The sequence below is a fragment of the Accipiter gentilis genome, chromosome 15 (genome assembly GCF_929443795.1).
Source record: "Accipiter gentilis chromosome 15, bAccGen1.1, whole genome shotgun sequence".
Taxonomy (NCBI): domain Eukaryota; kingdom Metazoa; phylum Chordata; class Aves; order Accipitriformes; family Accipitridae; genus Astur; species Astur gentilis.
The window spans coordinates 28,398,382-28,418,531 of NC_064894.1; the positions used below are offsets into that span (position 1 = coordinate 28,398,382).

At 42.7% G+C, this 20,150-nt stretch overlaps 1 protein-coding gene across 1 annotated transcript; it reads left to right on the top strand.

The window, feature by feature from the left end:
• The first annotated feature begins 2,630 nt into the window (after positions 1–2,630).
• Positions 2,631–19,564, top strand: HSF2 (heat shock transcription factor 2). The gene is made up of 13 exons (XM_049818164.1): positions 2,631–2,909; positions 6,472–6,580; positions 6,799–6,926; positions 7,734–7,858; positions 11,207–11,282; positions 12,448–12,509; positions 12,620–12,704; positions 13,549–13,697; positions 14,956–15,225; positions 15,762–15,867; positions 17,463–17,516; positions 18,137–18,221; positions 18,602–19,564. Exons 1-13 carry the CDS (start codon positions 2,733–2,735, stop codon positions 18,889–18,891), a joined length of 1,716 nt encoding a protein of 571 aa, XP_049674121.1. The 5' UTR covers positions 2,631–2,732; the 3' UTR covers positions 18,892–19,564.
• Positions 19,565–20,150: the final 586 nt, after the last annotated feature.

Genomic DNA, 20,150 nt, shown 5'->3' on the forward strand with positions numbered 1-20,150 from the left:
AGCTTGACCTGTCTCAGAACTGATAATTACCAGATTTCTGCAAGCTGAATGGAGGAAAATTTCACTGCAGAGTGGAAAAAGATGATTTGATAGCACTGCTCATGAAGATACTGGGAAGTCAAATAGCCCCAGGTTAAAGACTGGCGAGTTCCACAATTGCTGACTTGTAAAATAACTTAACAGGAAGCTTTATGAACATGGGCAAGCAATTACCTTTTGCTCAGATCTTGTAGGATAATAAAAACTAATTGAAGGGTTACTTAAAATGTTAGTGATGTACAACTCATGTTAAGTATTAAATTCATAACTTCCAGTTCCTAAGCCTTAAGGCTTCAGAAGAAAATTTTTTCCCTAAACTGAGGTTAAGAAAGAAAATAAGGTTAAAAGACTTACCTCAACTCTGAGACTTTGGAAATCAAGTTATACGATGGTCTTTCTCACCAAGATGATGTTCAATCTACTAGCGAAATGGAAAAAAATTAAGTGCATGGTTCCACTTCTGTCTGAGCAAAAGATACCGATACAGCATTTTACCTTTTGAAATAAGTCGACATTTACAAGCACAATTTGAAATATTGTCCAGCTGTTCTGCAAATCAACTCCTATTTTCAAAGGTATGTTGTAAACAAGAAATGTAAGATGGAGAGCGGTACTGTGTCCGGACTAAATCACAACCATATTCTCTCTGCTTATCTAGCATTTGTAGCTAGATCAATGGAACCTGGTAGGAGCTTGCTGCATGCGCATCAGGATGAAAAATTACTTGGACAATTACTGTAAACTTGTGCTTAAATTTAAAAGACATTCTTTTAAGTTTTATCATTCCAAATACTGTCCCTGAAAAAATAAGCCATGAGCTTAGTAACCGTGACTTCTCCTCTCAGGAATGATCTAGTGAATGTCAGTCAGCGAGTTTGTTACAGGCCGTTGTAGCCTTCTAATGCAATGAGAAAAGAGAAGCTGTGTGATATACAGCTTGAAATGGAAATATTTAAATTCTTTTTCCTGCATGCTACCAGGCTAAAGGTTCTCAATTTATTTCCTGTGCCACTGTGCTTTATTCTCACTGCAAACTGAAGCAGATCAAGCTGACCTTGATTCTTTGAGACTTTTGTGAGAGCTCTCAACAAAACCTCAGTAACGCTGTCAATTGATGAGGATTTGTTGTGAAAATACTAGTTTTAGTTCCATAGAACAATTTATTAAAAAATATTTGTCATTAAGTTTGTGATTAAGTTTTGCAAAATACTGGGCAGAGTATGGAAAGAAATTATTTTTATTGCTTTTTACCATTTATTAGCCTGTTTTCCTAGAGATATCCTTTTGATTTAAATCAGTTTGTTTTCAGAGCCTCTGTAGCCAACAGGTCTGAAATCTAAACACAACTTGCCTTGGCGAGAGGTCTCCCCTGGGACTGCCTGACTTTTTTTTCTAGAGAGTTAGCTTGGATGCTTCTGTTGCACATATGCTTATGTTATTACATGTTTTCTTATATCATGTCTATAATGATTTACCATGCTATGTGTGCCCATGTTTTCCAGCTGCCTTGCTATTTCTTAACCTTTCTACCAGACCTTTCTGAAAACACAGGATTGGGTAGTCTTCAAAAAGGCACGTTCTCTGCACCTGTAAGTTGCTGCTGAGACCTTGCCGGCCTGTTCTGCTGCCCTCCCTGGATCCCAGTCACAGGCAAGAGCAGGCTGCTGAGAGAGAACTGGCAGCAGAAACTGACTCTTTCAACTGGCTTTGAAAAACCCGAACAATTTTGTACGTATTTTCATTGAAACCGTCATCAAACTCGGGAACTTGAAAATTCTTTTTTATTACAACCCTGAGAACCTTGAGGACGACATGGGGCAGCTCCAGCTTTGCCTACATTGGCAAGTAACTTTCTATTTTGGCAAGCAGTTCGTCAAAGGGAACGGTGCTGAGGCTTTTTGTTCGGTGGTGCTTCAGCTCTAGGCAGTCTCCCTCTCGCTACCGGTTTGACGCTCTCTAAAGGGAAGGCGTCACGTTATCTTTCTTCAGCTGAGGGGCTCCCCAAGGAAGCAATGCTGTCGGTAACGTTTCCTACAGCCGCCGTTAAGGAGGTGTTAATCCTGTCACGGCTGTAAGTGCTGGGCCGCGGCGGGGAGGAGGTTGAGGGACACCTCAGCCGGAGCGGTCGCAGCTGCTGCAGCCCTCTGCGTCCCCTGAGCAGCGGGCTTGATCCTGGGGTACCCAGTACCTGCAGTTACGGTGGCCTGCTCATCCCTGCGTGACTTCTGTGAGGAGGGAGGCGAGCCCTTCCCCGCCAACCCCCCCCTGCTCCCCTCACCCTCCGCCATCTCCCTCAGACTCCCGCCACGCGCCCGGCGCCCCGGCGGGAACCGGCGCCCCGCCCCGCCCCACCCCCTTGGCCCCGCCCGCAGGAGAGACTCGCGCTCCCATTGGCCCTGACCCCTCTATATTTGCATGGGCGGCACCCACCTCTCTCTCTCTCTCTCTCTCTCTCAATCCCCCCCCCCCAGGCACCGCCCCTGTTGTGACACGTGAGGGCGGCGCACGTGCGGCAAAAACGCTAGGGCTTGGGCTGGGCGGCGCGCAGGCGCACCCGCGGCGGGCCGCTGCGCATGCGCATGTGGGGGCGGGACAAGGCAAGGCCGGCCTGCTTCCTCCTCCTCCTCCTCCTCCTCCTCCCTCTTCTCCCTGCGCCCCTCCCCCGGCCAGACGGCGGAGGCTCCCGAGCGACAATGAAGCAGCAGCAGCAGCAACCGCAGCAGCAGCCCCAGCCGCCGCCGCAGCAGCAGCAGCAGCCCCCTCAGCCCCAACCGCCGCCTTCCGCCAGCGCGGGGGTCCCGGCTTTCCTCAGCAAACTGTGGGCGCTGGTGGGCGAAGCCCCCAGTAACCAGCTCATCACCTGGAGCCAGGTGCGAGGGGAGGGGGAAGGGGGGGAAGGGGGGGGGGGGCGCGCGCGAGCTCAGCCGTGGCGGTTGAGCCGCCCCGCCCGCGTGCGCGGGGTGGCGGGAGCTGCTGCTCTACCCCCCCCCCCCCCACACACACACAGACAGACGAAAACCGCCTTCCTCAGGGCAGCCGGGGCCTGCTAGGGGAAGAAGGCCGGGAAGGAGGGAGCCGTGGGCCTCGGCTACGCGTGGGGAGAACGGAAGAACCGGGCCCGGCCCCCTCGGTTTGGTCAGGTTTCCCCTCAGCCGTCCTCCCCCGGGGAGCGACACCCCCACCCCTTCTCAGCTACCGGGCCGTCGTAGCTCTCTACCCGCCCGGGTGAAGGGCTGCTGGGGAAAGGCCGGTTCGTTTATCCGGCCCTCAGCCGCCGCCTGCGTTTCTGGTTGTGGGGAGGTGGGCAGTGCGAGCGGCGGTGGTCGCGTCCCCTAGCTGGAGCTCCCGACCGAGCAGGCTGGGGGGTTCCCCGGGAGGCGGGCGTCCCTGAGCCGGGGGGGGGGTGGGGTGCTCTGACACGCAGTTTTTATTAAAGCCGAAGTATGGGGAACGCAGAGCTGCGGTGGGAGATTTTTTTTTTTTTTCCACCGCGGGTCGGCGAGTTCGTAAATAACAGGGCTCGCCGTCGGGGGAGCCGGCTGTGTGTGGGGGGGTGCTGCGCGACAGCGTCCTTCTCTGGGGTATAAAAGAAGATGGGGGAAGCCGGGGTGTTAGCATCTGCCGTACGCCAAACAAAGGGGACACCGGTCCGGATGGGGCGGCCTTGAATGGCGGGGCTGGCCGGGGTCGGGGGGGGGGGGGGGACCGGGCTCATGGGCAGGCGGCCACGTGGGGCGACAACTGTCGCGCTCGGGTGGCGTCGTTCCGGAGTGCGGGGGCAGCTGCTGGGGCGGGCACCCCCCACCCACCCACCCCCCGTGTCCCCATTAACACCCCCAACCCCGGGACCCCCACCCCCCCCCACCCCAGTGCTGTGCCTCTGGTAACCGAAGTCCTTGTCCTGGGAACTGCCGGTTAAAGGTGTGCAGTGGCCGTGTTGGTTTACATCTACTTTAATTGTTTGTTGTTGTTTTTTTAAATGGAAAACCGGAGTTGGGTGTCCTTTCATCTTGAATCCTTTATATTCAAATGCAGGCTGTTGTAGTGAAGAATGAAGAAGTGTTATCAGAGGACAAACTTTATAAGTATCTTAAAATACTGGAAGGCAGGGAGTAACCACCCCCTTACAATGTAATGAAGGGCTGGCACGTTTGCTTCAGTAAGCATCGCTAACTCCTGTGATCAATGCAGGGGGGGTTAATAATTTAATTTTTCTCTACATCTTAGATGTTTTAAAAATATATTTTAAAATTCCTGCTCTCAAACTGTATTGGCCTCTTCACGTGGTGTTGAGGTGGCAGCTCTCAGCTGATTCAATTTTAAATGCTCAAGCGATGATAAAATGTCTTCTTAAAGATTTTATTGATAATGAGTTACCAGTAACTTCAGCCAAAACTTCCTGAAGCAGGGAGCAAGTAGATTCAGCAGATTACAGCAGCTTTCCTACTAATTTTTTTTAGTTTTTACTTTTTTTTGTGGAAGAGAGATGAAGGGCTATGTGAAGACTCAGATGTTATGTTGTCTTGCTTAAGAAGCGCCATTTTTGCCACCTTATGCTTTTAATGGAGACTTTCAAATTCATCGCTTACGTTTATCTCGTAAGCACACCAAGGCTATTATTAGGTATCCTTGTATTATTTTCCTAATTAAAAATAAAGGCTAATTGTTTGAGATCCTGCAAGGCTGTTTGTGGAAGGAAGATCCACTGATCACCGTTGACGTTATCAGCATTCAGCAGTTCTTGTGTGGGGGAAGGTATTGTGATCACTTAGTACACAAGGGATGACATCTTTTAAAACTACGCTGTGTCAATATTATGGGGTACAGAAAGCGTACCAAGTGTAACAGGAGGAAGAGTACAGTTACTGTAACGTTTCACTTTCCTCCTGTACAAATCCATATCCTTACACTGTAAGGATAAAAACCATCTGAAACCAGACAGCCAAATTTTGACTCCCTGCTTACATACCTCAGCGAAGCCAAGGGTACGTGTTGTCTGAGGAAACGCGTACAAGGAGTGCCAAGTGAAGTCCTTGGGAGATTGCTGTGTGCTGCATTCAGTAACGCTAGGACTTGAAAACGGTATTTAGCTATGTAGTAATGCTCCAGTGAGTTCAGGCCAGGCCTTATCATCTGTACAGCTTTGCTGTAAACGACTGCCAGGGCAACAAGAACTGGTAGATGTGTTTCCCAGATTTTTCTGCGCTAGGCCTGTACAATGTCAAAGTGACAATAAAGTGAGGCGCTGCATGAAAGCTGTCTGTTGGCATCACAGGTCACTGTAGTGCTGCTTGTTTGAGTACCTTCAGCTGGTGAGTTTCATTAATGCATTGTCTACGATGATCTGTTCCTGCCCTTTCCTTTGCTTCCCCTTTCCCTTCCACTGACTGATTCTCAGCAGGATGTAGGTAGGCATTGCTGGCAAGTTTTCATCTTCTACCCTCCTCTCAGTCTTAAGCTTCTAACTCTTCCACTGGCGAGCCATTTATAAATCCTGTTTCTGACAATCCTTGCTAGTTTGTCGGAAACAGGTTCTTGGGCAAAGATCTTCACGTGGTCTCGTGGTTGGTTCTTCAAGCTTCTTGGGATCATAGAACTGTTGGCATTTGGGAGTAAGAAATAAACGCAACTTGTTGAACTAAAGGGCCTTGAAGAAGATGCAGTATCTGTGTTGATGTTCATCAAAGACGATAGGCTTCTCATTAAATACAGTGTGAGAGTACCGTGGATGTACAGACAAAACCTAAACCATTTTGAAGTAGCTAATTTGGATTCTGCCAATTGCTTGTCCTTTAGTTAATGGAGCACAGCCACTGAAGAACAAAGAGCTGAGCCTTCTATTTTTGTCAAAGCCTGTGGATGAAATAAAAGATCAGTCCTCCCTCACAATTGGCATCCCAGGAGGAGGATGTTGCCTTGGGTGGTTACCTTTTTGGTAACTCCAAAACCCAGTGGACACCCTCAGCTCTTTGACAGCTCCATCTGCTCTACAAGTCCTATCAAACTAATAATGCTTTTATACTGGAACGCAGAAGGGGCTCTTGGCTGGTTGTTGGGTTTATTTCCCTTGCACAGTCTCGTTCTTTGTTAGCTTCCTTCCCCATACTTTGAAGCTACATAGGAAATCAGTAGTATTGTCCTGTAGTGAAACTGTGGTAGTTGTTGTTGTTAAACAGCTCCTTTCTTGAGGAAGCACTGAGTAACCATAGAGGTGTTGCCCTTCAGACATGGATAGCGATGTAAATTGATGATACTCTGTTGCTTTGCGACCTCGGGGCCTGTATACTTTTTGTTGTGGAAAATTGTAGGCAAGCAGATCCGTTACATACTGCATGCACAAAGGAAACATTCCTATCTGGTGATTAATTCTAAAAGCCCAGCATGTTTCCTACAATGGTCTTTAAGTAGCTTAATGTGTCTCTTTCATTTTAGAATGGCCAGAGTTTCTTGGTGTTGGATGAACAGAGATTTGCAAAAGAGATTCTTCCCAAGTACTTCAAGCACAACAACATGGCAAGCTTTGTCAGACAGTTAAACATGTGTAAGTTCTTGGCTTTTTGCTTTCTAACATAGTTCTAGATCCTGTACATGTTTAGTTATAGACAATTTCTGTTGAGCAGTGGCCCTGTGTTCTCTGCAACTAGGATACTTTCTCATCCTCGAAACTGGTAACAGGATAGTTGGAACAGCGTAGCTTGAATTTCTTAATGTGGGTTTTGAGAGTTTGGTGGTTGTTTTTTTTTCTTTTTTTTTTTAAAGATGGCTTCCGTAAAGTTGTTCATGTTGAATCTGGGATTGTCAAACTGGAGCGAGATGGTCCCGTAGAGTTTCAGCACCCATATTTTAAGCAGGGCCGGGAGGACTTGTTGGAACACATTAAAAGGAAGGTTAGTGAAAACTCAGTATGTGGAAAACCTGTACTAGTAAGTATGAATGAATAGCAAAGTTCATGTCAAGTTTAATTGCAGGATTGCAAGTGCAAGTAAGTTTGGAGTTTGGGGAAGCAAACTGCACTGCTCTTGTATACATCTTGACTTGTTTAAAGATATTTTGGTGGATTTGACTAGGCTCCTTTATCTAACCTGCTTTGCTGGTATAGTAAGTTTCACAGGTGGCAAAAATGAGCGAGTTATGCAAATATGACACTTTGCAAATGGGCACTAGAAGAAGTGCAGAGTGTGCTTTGACTTTACCATCAGCATTATAACAGTCTGCTTGTTATATGTAGCTTGTTTCGGAAGAAAGCTACTGTAAGCATTAAACTTTCCACCAAAGAGAACAGGCGGCAAACCTATAAATGTATTTGTTATGCCACTAAAATGTGATTCCTAAATGTGCTCTGCTGTTACTGTGAGTCAGGTGAATACAGATATTGAATAGAAATGTGGCAAGCTAAACTGGTGAGAGGGATGTACTTAATAACATTGGGTTACTGTGAAGCAGTGATGAAGTAGAGCACTTAGGAGAATGCCTGAAGAATACGAATGTACACAAATGTTTCTAACAACTAAAGCTTATGTGATAACAGCTGTAAGAGGAAATTTCTATGTGTTTTTTATTCGATGCTTGGTTTATTATTAGCTTAAAGGCATAGTTTGTCAGCACTAGAAGAAAATACACTTGATCACCAAAAGAAAATAATAGTTAACAATGAGTAAAGGAAAGTGTTGTTTCTGGATTCTAATCTTTTAAAGGTTTCTTCTTCAAGACCTGAAGAAAACAAGATACGTCAGGAAGATATCTCCAAAATAATAAGTAGTGCTCAAAAGGTGCAAATTAAACAAGAGACTATTGAATCTCGATTGTCTGCTTTGAAGAGGTAAGTTGCTCCATCAGCAACTGATCCCTAAAATTGAGTAATTCTGATAATAGTTATTGGACAAAGACCTAATTTTAGGTGTCTCTTGATTTTTCTATTGCCTAACTTGAAATACTGCTTTAGGAAAATAAATTTCAATAAAAGGATTGCATTAAAAATTGAATATTCTGATATGGCTAAAAATAATAGGCAATGTTGGTGTTTGAAGAAGTGTCTTGTAGTGGGCAATTAAATAACACCTTTAATAATAGTTCCAAGACACTGCTGAGGCTGAATATTCAACTCGGCTCTTAGCATAAAGTATGCTGGTTTACATCTTCAAGTTTGACGTAGTTTACTGCATTTAGTTTGAGGTGGAGTTTGGTTTGTGCAAATTGCTTATAATACTTTCTTACTACAATTAATGTCTGTGCTCATTGCTTTTTATTTTCCTGTTGTTGTCGTCTTCATTTCCCTACTGCTAAAAATTGCAGGAGGGATAACGCCTATGAAAGTCTGTTTAGAAATCTAATTTGGAAATTCCTTAGCTTCCTCAGTGACAGAGGTACAGCATCTAAAATACAAATGTAAATAGAGTATTTTTAGAATTGCATTATTACCTAGTTAGTAATTGCAATTTATTCTCAACAATGAGAGATGTGTTTCACAAATTACTTAATCCTTTAGAGTATGTAGATACAGACAGGATATATGAGCATAAGCTCATGCACTGTAAGTCACAGCACCTCAGCAGTAACTCTGTCTCAGGACTCCTTATGTTGAGAATGTACCTCTGTGGCAGAGGCCACTGATTAGTTCAAGTTTTAAGAAGCAAATGCTGTCATTTCTAGTCTTTGGTTCTAATTACTTGAGTGGTAGAACATTCAGAGGTAAACTTACTTTGTCTAATAAGAGTCTTAATTAGAATCTAGCCAGTCTAGAGTAAAGATGTTCATATTCACTTTTTTCAAATCATAGACGAATTTGGGTTGGAAAGAACCTCAGAACACTGTCAGGTCTAAACCGCTGCCTGGAGCAGGGCTGACTTTGGCTGAAAGGATGTCTAGTTGCTAATGACCTGACAGTTCGTAGAGATGAGAAGATAGAATGGTTGGTCTTTGACATCCATATTGTTGTCGCATGAGTTTAAAATGATTGAGGTAGAAACTGGAGCTAAATCAGAAGACCTAGTCTTACAAAACATGTTAATAAAGCTGGTGAGAGAATTGAGAAAGTTCAGAATCTCTGATCTCAGTTGTTAAATTTGTGATGGAGCTGTACTCTTAAATTGTATGCGGGACGTAGAAGCAGTTTGAGGAATAAGTAACAAGCTTCGTCACACTGCATATAAACAGCTATTTCTGAAAGCTTAGCTTAAGGTTTCTTAAAAACCCAAACACCAGTGAAAAATATAAAGAAAGGCTTGTGGGTCGAGACAAGGACAGGGAGGGATCACTTGCCACTTATGGTTACGGGCAAAACCCAGAGAGTTAACCGGGGAGGGGGGGGGAGATCAATTTAACTTACTACCAATCAGATCAAAACAAGAATACTGAGAAGTAAAAACCAAACCTTAGAACCCCTTTCCCCACCCCTGTGTTCTTCCTGGGCTTAACTTTACTCCCAAATTGTCTACCTACCCTCCTCCAGCGGCACAGGGGGACAGGGAATGGGGGTTGGGGTCAGTTCATCACACCTTGTCTCTGCCGCTCCTTCCTCCTCAGGGGGAGGAATCCTCACTGTTCCCCTGCTCCACTGTGGGGTTCCTCTCATGGGAGACAGCCCTTCATGAACTTCTCCAATGTGAGTCCTTCCCACGGCTGCAGTCCTTCAGGCACAGACTGCTCCAGTGTGGGCTTTCCCATGGAGTCACTGCCATCCTGGGGGGCCTCTGCTCCCCCGCTCCCCTCCATGGGCTGGGGGGGGGGACAGCTATCTACCTCTTAATATGCTTTCTGATGCTCTTAATATGCTTTATGATGTTGGAAACAACGAGGTTCATGGATATGGTAGCAACGGCCACTTTACAGCAGTTTTTATACTGTCTCAGTAACTGAACTTCTGTGAGTACCAGAACAACCAGGGTTTGTAGAACAGTGTTTCATGAAAGCTGCCATCTCTGCTGTGCTCCTATTTTTTAGCATCTAACATTAGCTCCCTTTACTGGAGCTAATACAGGCAACTGTTAGGTTGACCTACAGCTGCGTGTGTGACTTGAGAGCTTGTTCTGTAAAGATGCTTTCAAGATGGATGTACTGTTGCTGACAGGTGGCTTGCATCTAGCAAGAGGTGTGTGAGGGAGGACAAACAGGCTTGATATAAATGAACAGCTCTGTTTTTTAGTGGTGAGAGGAAACTACATCTTATGCTGTTTGGTCCTTTGCTGCTACCAGAAACCAGTTGTATGCTTGATTTATTATTTTCTTTTATTATTTAATTCCTTAGGATTTAATTACTAGAAGGAAGAGGAGAAGGTAACTTTGTTATAGGAAAGGAAATAAAACAGTTAATTTTTAAATGCTGAGTGTATGTGCAATAAGTATGGCCAAATTTGATTCTGGTTTTTATTTTGTTATTTTTTTAAGGGGGCGGGAAATTCTCTGCAGGCTATTTGTTGTGTTTGGGTCTCCATTTTGTAATTATTTGCCAAAGCTGCTAAATGTGTGACTTTCTTTTTCTCTCTCCCCCACCTCCCCAGTCTAAAAACACATTTCAAAGAGCTTTAATGAAGCCAACTAGTCTTTAACAAAAGTGATTAATTGTCGTGTTTTAACCCCAGCCAGCAACTAAGCACCACGCAGCTGCTCACTCGTTCCTCCCCCCTCCCAGTGGGATGGGGAAGAGAATTGAAAAAAAGAAGTAAAATTCATGGGTTGAGATAAGAACAGTTTAGTAACTAAAGTAAAATAAAATAATATTATAATAATAATAATTGTAATGAAAAGGAATAAATAAAAAAAGAAAGATAACATCCAAGAAAAGACAAGTGATACACAGTGCAATTGCTCACCACCCGTTGACCGATGCCTGAGCAGCGATCCACCCCTCCTGGCCAACTCCCCCCAGTGTATATACTGAGTGTGACTCCTATTGTATGGAATATCCCTTTGGCTAGTTCAGGTCAGTGATCCTGGCCATGTTCTCTTCCAGCTTCCTGTGCACCTGCTTGCTGGCAGAGCATGGGAAACTGGAAAAGCCTCAACTTAGGATAAGCACTACTTAGCAACAACTAAAACATCAGTGTGTTATCAACATTGTTCTCACCTTAAATCCAAAACCCACTTTACCAGTTACTAAGAACCAGGACATTAATGTACATATTTTAAAACTTAGTTTTAGTTTGACTTTTAAATCATCCTTTTCAAACAGGGAGAATGAATCCCTTTGGAGGGAAGTGGCAGAACTGAGAGCAAAACACTTGCAACAACAGCAAGTTATTCGGAAGGTAAGGCTTCATTCAAGTGTCTTATGTGAATGAGTGAGTGAGTGCTTATGAATGAGGACTACTGTGCCACATGTTACCTTGCTTTGTCCTCGCTTTTTTTTTGTACTGTGTGAAATGTCTTTAATAGAACAAACAACAGGGTGGTGTATGGTGAATAAATCTTTGTGAAACATTCAGTGTATTTCACCTCATAAGCAGAAGGCCAAACTCTTGTAAACGTTTTCAAAGAAAGAGGTTCAAGAGCATTGTACATCATTCATTAAGGTACCCTTAAAATGGTCTATCCATTTTTTATTACTTCAGGAACCAGATGACTAATACTCTGTGTTGGATGATCTCAGGAGAAACTCTTTTCTCACTGCAAGAATTACAAAGTTCCGTATTGGAAATTCACTACTGTCCCACTCAACTGACCCACTGACTGTATATTTCTGAAGTTATTGGAAGGATAGATTATTGACTGGAACCCACTGATAATACGTTAACTTAGCTTGGTTTAACAGCTAGATTTATGATCTACCAAAACTGATGTAAATGCAAAGAGTTTACAGATTTTATTTTTTTTATGTATCAGAAATAGCAACACTGAAAGCAGCCTTGTAGCAGAGACTCTTACTGGTTGGTTTTTTTCAGTTTGTTCAAGGCAGATACAATACATTTACTCCTTAAATTAAAAAAGAAAGTCCAACATTTCAAAAGGAAAGGCAACTGATGAATACTGTTAAATGTACACGTCATTTTTTCTGAATCTGTCAAAAATATCTTTCACCAGAACCAGTATTTACAGGTACAGGTTATGTACAGAGTGAACATCCCTGTGTGCCTTCTGTTATAGCTTATTAGAATTCTTGTAACAGTTTGAGTTACTGGATGTTTTTCTGTGTACTGTATGATATAGTGTAGAAGTCTACTCTTACTGCCAGCTATGTGAAAAGCCTCTCCTAGACAACTGAATAGCTATTCTTTTTAGATATTACCAGCAGTGTTTTCTATTCTACCATGATTTTCTGAACAATTCTATATGAGATTTACTACGCGAAAATAAGTGTTCTGCTGTTTACGCGTAGATTTTATTATTGAAGTCTTCTGCTATAAGGTATCTTGGTACTCTGAGAGAAACAATTATGGAGTACAGTGACTAACAATAGTGTTCTTTTCCTTATAGATTGTACAATTTATCGTTACCTTGGTGCAGAATAACCAACTAGTGAGCCTAAAACGCAAGAGGTAAATATGGCCTTGAAGACTTGCTGGCCAGTCAATATACTGACATGTTTTGTTGACTAAAACCAAAGAATTAGTTTTGAGATGGCTTTCTTCCTTTATTTCTGATTTAGGCCTCTACTTCTGAACACTAATGGACCTCCAAAGTCGAATGTATTTCAACAAATTGTGAAAGAACCAGCTGACAGTAACCACCATGTAAGTTTTGTGTTATGTGTACTCTTTGTTATGATGAAGGAAGCAGTAGAGGGGGGCAGACAGATCAAGTAGCTTGTCATATGGGGAATAAAACACAGCTGTGTACGTAGAGCTATTAACTTTTAGAACTGATATGCCATGTTGTGTTTCCTTCAGAAGACAAGTGTGTTGATTGATAATCACCATTCACTTCTCAATATAAGCATGTATAAGCCAGTTACCTGTGTATTAAATACAGCTTGATGCGATCATACTGAAGGCAGTTTGCTTTTAATAGCCGTGCTGTTAGAAATAGCACGTGTGTTGTGTTATCTCTAGGAGTTAGGCACCCCTAGCCCCATACAGGGACATGCACCCAGCGTGCTGCTCTGCAAGGCAGCGTCCAACCCAGCAAAATCATGTCAAGTTGCCGTGCTGTTTGAATGTGTCATGCCACTGAAAGTTATTTTCTGCTGTCCAAGTAATGGTTGGTGGGGAAATTATTAGAATGAGTGCTGTAACATGGTACTAGAATTAATAGCTTTATAACAAAGTACTATTTAAACAGCAGTCGCTCTTTTACTATTTTTAGTTCTTGTGTAGTCCTTTTGTCACAGCTTTTTTGTTGATTTTGCTGACAGTGCTAGTATATTTTTATTTCTATGCCTGTAGTATTTGCCAAACTTTTTTTCTGTAGCTGCTCTTCTCATTTTTTCTATTAAATGTAGATCAATACAAACAGCTTATAATCTCTGAGGTGTAGGAAGGCTCTTGCACCTCTCTAGAATTGAAGTATTGTAAGATACAATGATAACTGTCAGAATGCTGGAGCTCCTTGTCCTTCTCTTTTTAAAATAATTTTCAGGTACCTCTCAACAGAAATGAGGGCTTAAAACAAAGGGAACAGATTTCAGATGACATCATTATTTATGATGTCACTGAGGATGTGGGTGATGAAGAAAATCTTCCCATTACACCAGAAGCAAATGAAGATACCACTTCAGATTCTTCCAAGTAAGAAGTCTCTAGAAGTCTATGTAGATAATTGGCTTTCAGTGTTGTGTAATATGCAATAATTCAGATGTCTTGGATAATTTTTTTAATGAAGCGGTCAGAATTATTCAGTACTCCTGCACATATAGAAGCTTCATCTGTGAATTCACACTAGGTTCTGATTTATTGACCTCTGGATTTGTTCCAAATAGTTAAATGGCTGTTGGAGTTTTAATATGCTGAGGATAGAAACTAGGGAGAAGTAATCAGTATTACTGCACTCTCGTTAAATACACTACTTGTCCAAAGACAGAGTAACTGATGTCATCTTGGTTATAAATACGGACAGGAATGACTTCCCTTGTTTTTACAGATTTTTATGGAGAATAATTTGCATGTGGTGTTTGTTGAGTGTTGGTGTGGTCTTTGAACTTTAAGCCAGTTAATTTTAGTGGATTTTTTTTTCAGTCCCAAGTGTTTTGTGACTATGTTCTTTCCTGTCTGTACTATAGAAGTAGTTCATCTTTCAGCCCTGAGCAGTTGAAACTTGGTCCAGGGATTGAGATGCAACTCTCTTCCTGAGTTGCATTGCATTAATAGGGCCTGTATTATGTCTCAAGGAATAAAACATAGATATTTCTAGCTTATACTTGAACTAGTACCGTTGTTCAGCTGAATATCTGGGAATGCATTCTCTAATAGAAAAGCTTCATGAAGATAAGGCTGTGATAGAGAGGCAGCACAACTAACAGCTACTAAGGGTTAAGAAAACCAGAATATGGATGAAATCAAATTATTTGAGACCCTTTCTTGGTTTTTAGGTTGCCTTCCTGGTATACATAACAAGGTTAAATAACTACAACGCTGTCAATGGAGATAGTTTGTTTTGGATGCTCCAGAGTTGATTCTGTTTGTGTATTGTCTGTCTAGTTTGATGACCTCCTATACTTTGGTCCACTTTGTACATACTTTACACTTATATGTGAGCTTATAGTTGTTCTAATGCAAGAAGTATCAGTGTTCACGTATCTCTTTAGTTGTTGTTATTGTGGTCTAGCACAACAGCATCTGCTAGCTGAGCTGCATTAACTGTGTTGAGCATTGCAGCACCATATCAATGGAACATAAAACATTTAGAGTATCTTGCTGTGTTTTGTATTAAAAAGCAGTAGGAAAGTTTATAGTAGCTTGACTAAAATGAGAAGTAACTAAACCTGTGGAATAGTACCGGTTCAAATGAGTGTATGAAATGCTGTAATTCATTTGTCTCCTATTAAAGCTGTAGCCATTCTCCTGATATTGTAATTGTGGAAGATGATAATGAAGAAGAATATGCCCCTGTCATTCAAGGGGATAAAATCACAGAATCGGTTGCTGTCCCAGTTGGTGATCCCATTGGCCCTGTTGGTGACAGTACAAGCCCACTCATGTCAAGTGCTGTACAGCTGAATAACCAGTCCACTTTGACTGCAGAAGATCCGGTCTCAATGATGGATTCCATACTCAATGAGAATGGAGTAATTTCACAGAATATAAATCTTCTTGGAAAGTGAGTAGCCCAGTCTTTTAGGTTTTTTTCAAGTATTGGAACGGATTGTTTGACTGAAGTAAAAAGAACTGAATAATAGTTTCTATTGAGGACTTTAAATTTATAGGTCACCTTTATTCTAGCCAATTTCTAAAGAGCCTTCTATTTTAAGTATTTTAAGCTGGGAGCTTTGATTTTTTTCACTGTGAAGCAAGTGAGTCAGGGTGCATAATCTGACAGTGTAATGTTGTGGATATCATTGTTTAAGCTGTCAGGATTTATCTGCGTAGCTTCTGCAGGTGGATGAGGCTCATTAGGGTTCCCTGGATGCAAGAATCGCTTCTCTGCTGATGTCGTGTCACAATGTTACGTTGATGTGATAAAAATGCTCTGTTTCGGAGCATTTTTTTCCAGAGGTTGTTTCTAATGAAAAACTTACTTCATTCTCGTTCTGGTAAAGATTTTTAGATGCACGTAGTACATCTGCATAGAGCTTAATTGTGGATTTCTCCACCTTTTGTTGAGGGATACAGTAATAAATACTGTTTGTCTTCTAGGGTTGAACTTCTGGATTATCTTGACAGTATTGACTGCAGTTTAGAGGACTTCCAAGCTATGTTATCAGGACGACAGTTCAGCATAGATCCAGATCTCCTGGTCGATGTAATTTTCACTGTTTATTTTAAGTATTTTTGGTAATAAGCTACAGAAGATATTTGTGAGGGTTGTTACTGTTTAAAATAGATTTAAAACACAACAGACTTTTTCTTTCTTTCCTTTAAAAAAGGAAAGTTATAAATATTTGTGAATGTTTTTCTGGGACACTGGTATAATTCTCAGTGCTACACCACTGCTCAAGCGAATGCTTAAGTTGTTGATTGAAGAATGGCTTTCTTAATGAAATAATGCTTATATTTGTTGTTACATGAACTCAGACACCAATTAGATTAATACTGTTTTTTTCTAATAGCCCAGCACGTCATGGGTGGTCATCTCAATGAACTGGGGTTAAGAAGGTTCTTGGCGTTTATTTTACAAGTTTCCCTGACATTTCAGGTTATTTCTTAAGATCATGTGTATGTTCTCAATTTCTCTTCAGATCTCTGTTGAGTAGAGTGGTCTAGGTTGGAACGGACCTGTGCAGGTCATCTAGTCCAGCCCCTTGCTCAAAGCAGGGCCAGCTTGAAAGTTGGATCATGTCACTCGGGACCTTGTTGACTCAAATTCTGAAATCTCCAAAGATGGGGGTTCCACAGCCTCTCGGGTGCCTGTTCCAGTGCTCGACTCTTCTTTGTTAAGAATTCCCTTATGTCAGTCACAGTTTTTCACTGCTGCAGCTTGTAGCTCTTGCCTCTTGTCCTTTGTCCACCTCTGTGGCTTTTGCCTTCTCCGCAACCAACACCTCTTTAGAAGCAGTGGAAGAGTGCAGTTATCCTCCCTTGTCTGCCCTCTCCAGACAAGACTAGCCAAGCTCCCTCAGCCTCTTGTACGTCCTAAGCCCCCAAACGTCTGTGGCCCTCCACACACCCTCTAGTTTGAACACTCTCATGCTGGGAAGCCTAAAACTGGACGCTTTTTTCCCAGGTGGCCTCAGGTGCTGTGTGGAGAAACGATCGCTTCCAGTGACCTCCTGGCTGTGCTTTGCCCGTAGCAGAGCGTGCCTCCCTGTAGCAAGGCCATGCTGCTGGCTGGTGGTAGGGTGTTGTCTACCATGACTCCCAGGTCCCTCTCTGAGGAGCTGCTCCCGATCCATGTGTTCCCTAACCTGGGCCAGTGTGTGAGGTAGTTGTGTCCTAAATGCGTATGGCTGTTGAACCAGAGTGCCAGTCGCCCTCTTCCACCTTGCTGAGATCCCTCTTAACAACAGCTCTGCTCTCCCACATACTGATGACTCCTTCCAGTTTGGTGTCACTTGCAAACTTGATCAGGGTGTGTTCTTCCTTACTGTACCCCGAATTCTCTGTGCAGCAACGTAAGAAGGAATCATTTCAAGACTGCGGCAAACTGTGTTAGTCTTAATTTAGACGTAATGCAGTTGTTTCCTTTGTGACCAAGGTTTGTGGAATTCCAAACCTTTACGCTCCTAAGCTAGGTTTTCTTTGCAGAAGTGGTAACTACCTGTCAATAAACTCTAATCCTGTTAGAGGGTGAAAACATGGAAGTACAGGAATAATTCTCTCACAGGCAGATGTGATGTTCTGGTATTCTTAATAGCACCATCGAGATACCTAAAACTTGATGTGTTTTGTCTTATTCAGCTTTTTACAAGCTCCGTGCAGATGAATCCCACAGATCATATCACTAATACCAAAGTAAGTCTTAAATCCATTGCTCAATGTACACAGTAGTGAGAGATGCAAACCTTATTCATCCTTTACTGTTTTCTTTTCTGGTGTAATAGCACTTTTTTCATGCTCTGGCTTTGAAGACTTCCATGAGAATAGAAAGGCTGCAGCTGAATTCATCCTGTTTGTTAGGTTTTAAACAGAAAAGGGAAAAGCACACTAATTAATTATGTCCTTTAAAACTCATATTACATTAAGGCCGATACCTTAACATTGTACCAGTCTCTTGATTTTTGTGTCCCCTAAGATTTTAGTACTTGCAAACATGGTGCACACGTTGTCAGAATGGTTTCATCTGTATTGTCTGGTGGGAAAAGAAACACGAGAATAAGCAGCAGAGCAAAGATCTAGCACTTTGAACTTGTCCTGTTCATTCATGAGCACTGCATTTGGTTCTTGCTTGAGTCAGCCTGTGTTTCCATTTCATGTTTTCTCAGCCAAGGTCTGTTAGTGTGGGTAACTGATACCACTGCATCCCTTCACAAATAAAAATTTGATATTTTTTTTTAATAGTTGGTCAGCTGTGTTCTGGTGGCATTGGAAAAGGCTTTAAGCATGTGTTTTTAAGATTTTGCTTTTGTTTCCAGATGGAGACAAAGGGAATAGAAACTACCAAGAATAATGCTGGTCCAGCGGCTTCACAGGAAACACAAGTTTTTAAGCCCAAATCAGGTTAGTTGTAGTGCTTTGTTGAAACAGTTTAACAGTTGAACAAGCCTTGTTCTAAAAACTATCTTAGTTATTTGCTCTTTGTCTGGTTTTGTGTCAAGCTAATAAGTATATAACCAAAAGAAAATACTTGACTGCGTTTCCCTTTCAGGTTTTTGGCACTGCACCAGGTGCAGAGAAACTGATGTTTTTGCAGGAGAATCTGAATAAACAATGTTATGTGTGAACATAACAATTCTTCACTCACTCATTTAAAACAAACAGCTATAATGTTTTTTATTAACTATTCTTTAAATAAATTCTGTGGGTTGGATTGTGTTTTTTCCATCTGCATGTAGAAAGGCCTGTGAACTGATGATGTTCTGGGAATTTTTTCCCCCCAGATAAGCAGCTCATCCAGTACACTGCGTTTCCACTCCTTGCATTCCTCGATGGGAACCCAGGCTCCATCCTCGAGAGCGGGAGCTTCGTGGCTGAAACTCCTTCCTCTGTTGACAAACCCCTGGAAGTGGACGAGCTCCTGGAGAGCAGCCTGGATCCTGAGCCCACCCAGAGCAAGCTGGTGCGGCTGGAGCCGCTGACAGAGGCGGAAGCGAGCGAAGCCACGCTGTTCTATCTATGTGAACTTGCCCCGGCACCCATGGACACAGACATGCCGTTCTTGGATAACTAACGTAATGGGGACTCTGTATATAGTCATGAAGATGAACTATTTATTTAGAATATTGTTTGGTATATGAGTTTTTTGTAAATCACTGTTTTATGTAACCAGATAATGTGGAATCTAAAATAACCTTTCCTATGCTACTCCCTACAAGCAGTCGTTTTAACTGCGTGGTGAGACAAGCTGTTAGGCAGGGTGGGCAATACCGAGTGGGACTGTTCGTGTAACAGTTACTGCTGTTAGATACTTGGTATTACACATATCGCTACTACCCCAGGTAATGGAACACTTGTTAATAGTAAGCTCTGATTTATGATTTCTTATACTTCTGGTCTTACATATGATGACGTAAACTAGTAGTGTATGGTTAGGGAGCACTGACTTTCTGTATCTTGGGTTTTTTCTATTTTTTACAACATTTTGTTTAACAAACATGAGGCTTTTTTGGGGTGGGGGGGACCAGGACCTGATGTAGGCTTTTTTTTTCCCTGCTTGAACTGGGAACAAAGTGCCTGTACCTTGCTCAATCTTGGTTCTGCCTTACTTTCACTTCAGTGGAAGTGCTCACACATAGCACAAACTTGGGGAAAAAAGTTCTTTACAGCCACCAGGCCCCTCGACTGCATGAGTGCTTTTAACTTGGACCATCTACTCTGATAAAATAAATGTTACTTAAGTGTGATACTTGTTGTCCCTTATTCCCTGTGCAAGGTGGGTGTGGAGCCAACAGCCCGTATTTTTCATGCCTGAGTAGCTGCCCAAGCAGGTCTGCTTCTATGCATGTTTATTGCAAACTAGTGTGGAGATAATGAAACTTGAAGGTTTATTTATAAGCCTCCAAAACAAGTGGCTAATGCAGCAAACCATGTTTTCCTTTAATAGCACACAAGGGAATATCTTCTCCTTTGTTTTCTTACTGAAAACTGTGGCAGATGCCTGTAGCTTTCCTTCCCCTGGCTGAGCTCTGCCCCTACTCAAAAGGTGCCTTTCTGTTATTGTGTTTACTGAAGTCTTCCCTGTTTATTCAGGTCAACATGCTGTTGCTGTAGCAGTGGGGTTACTGCCACACCAGGTGAAGGTGCAGCTGACACACTGTAAATCGTCTCGCCCTGAGCTGAGTCAATATAAACAAATGGTAAGGTAAGCTGTAACTGAAGATAAAAGCATTCTTCCCTCTCGGCCCTCAAAGCTGTAGCTGGGGAGTTCCAAGAAGCTCCAGTGTGCAAGATGTTCCAATGATGGGACAAAGTCGATTTTAGTAACTTCAT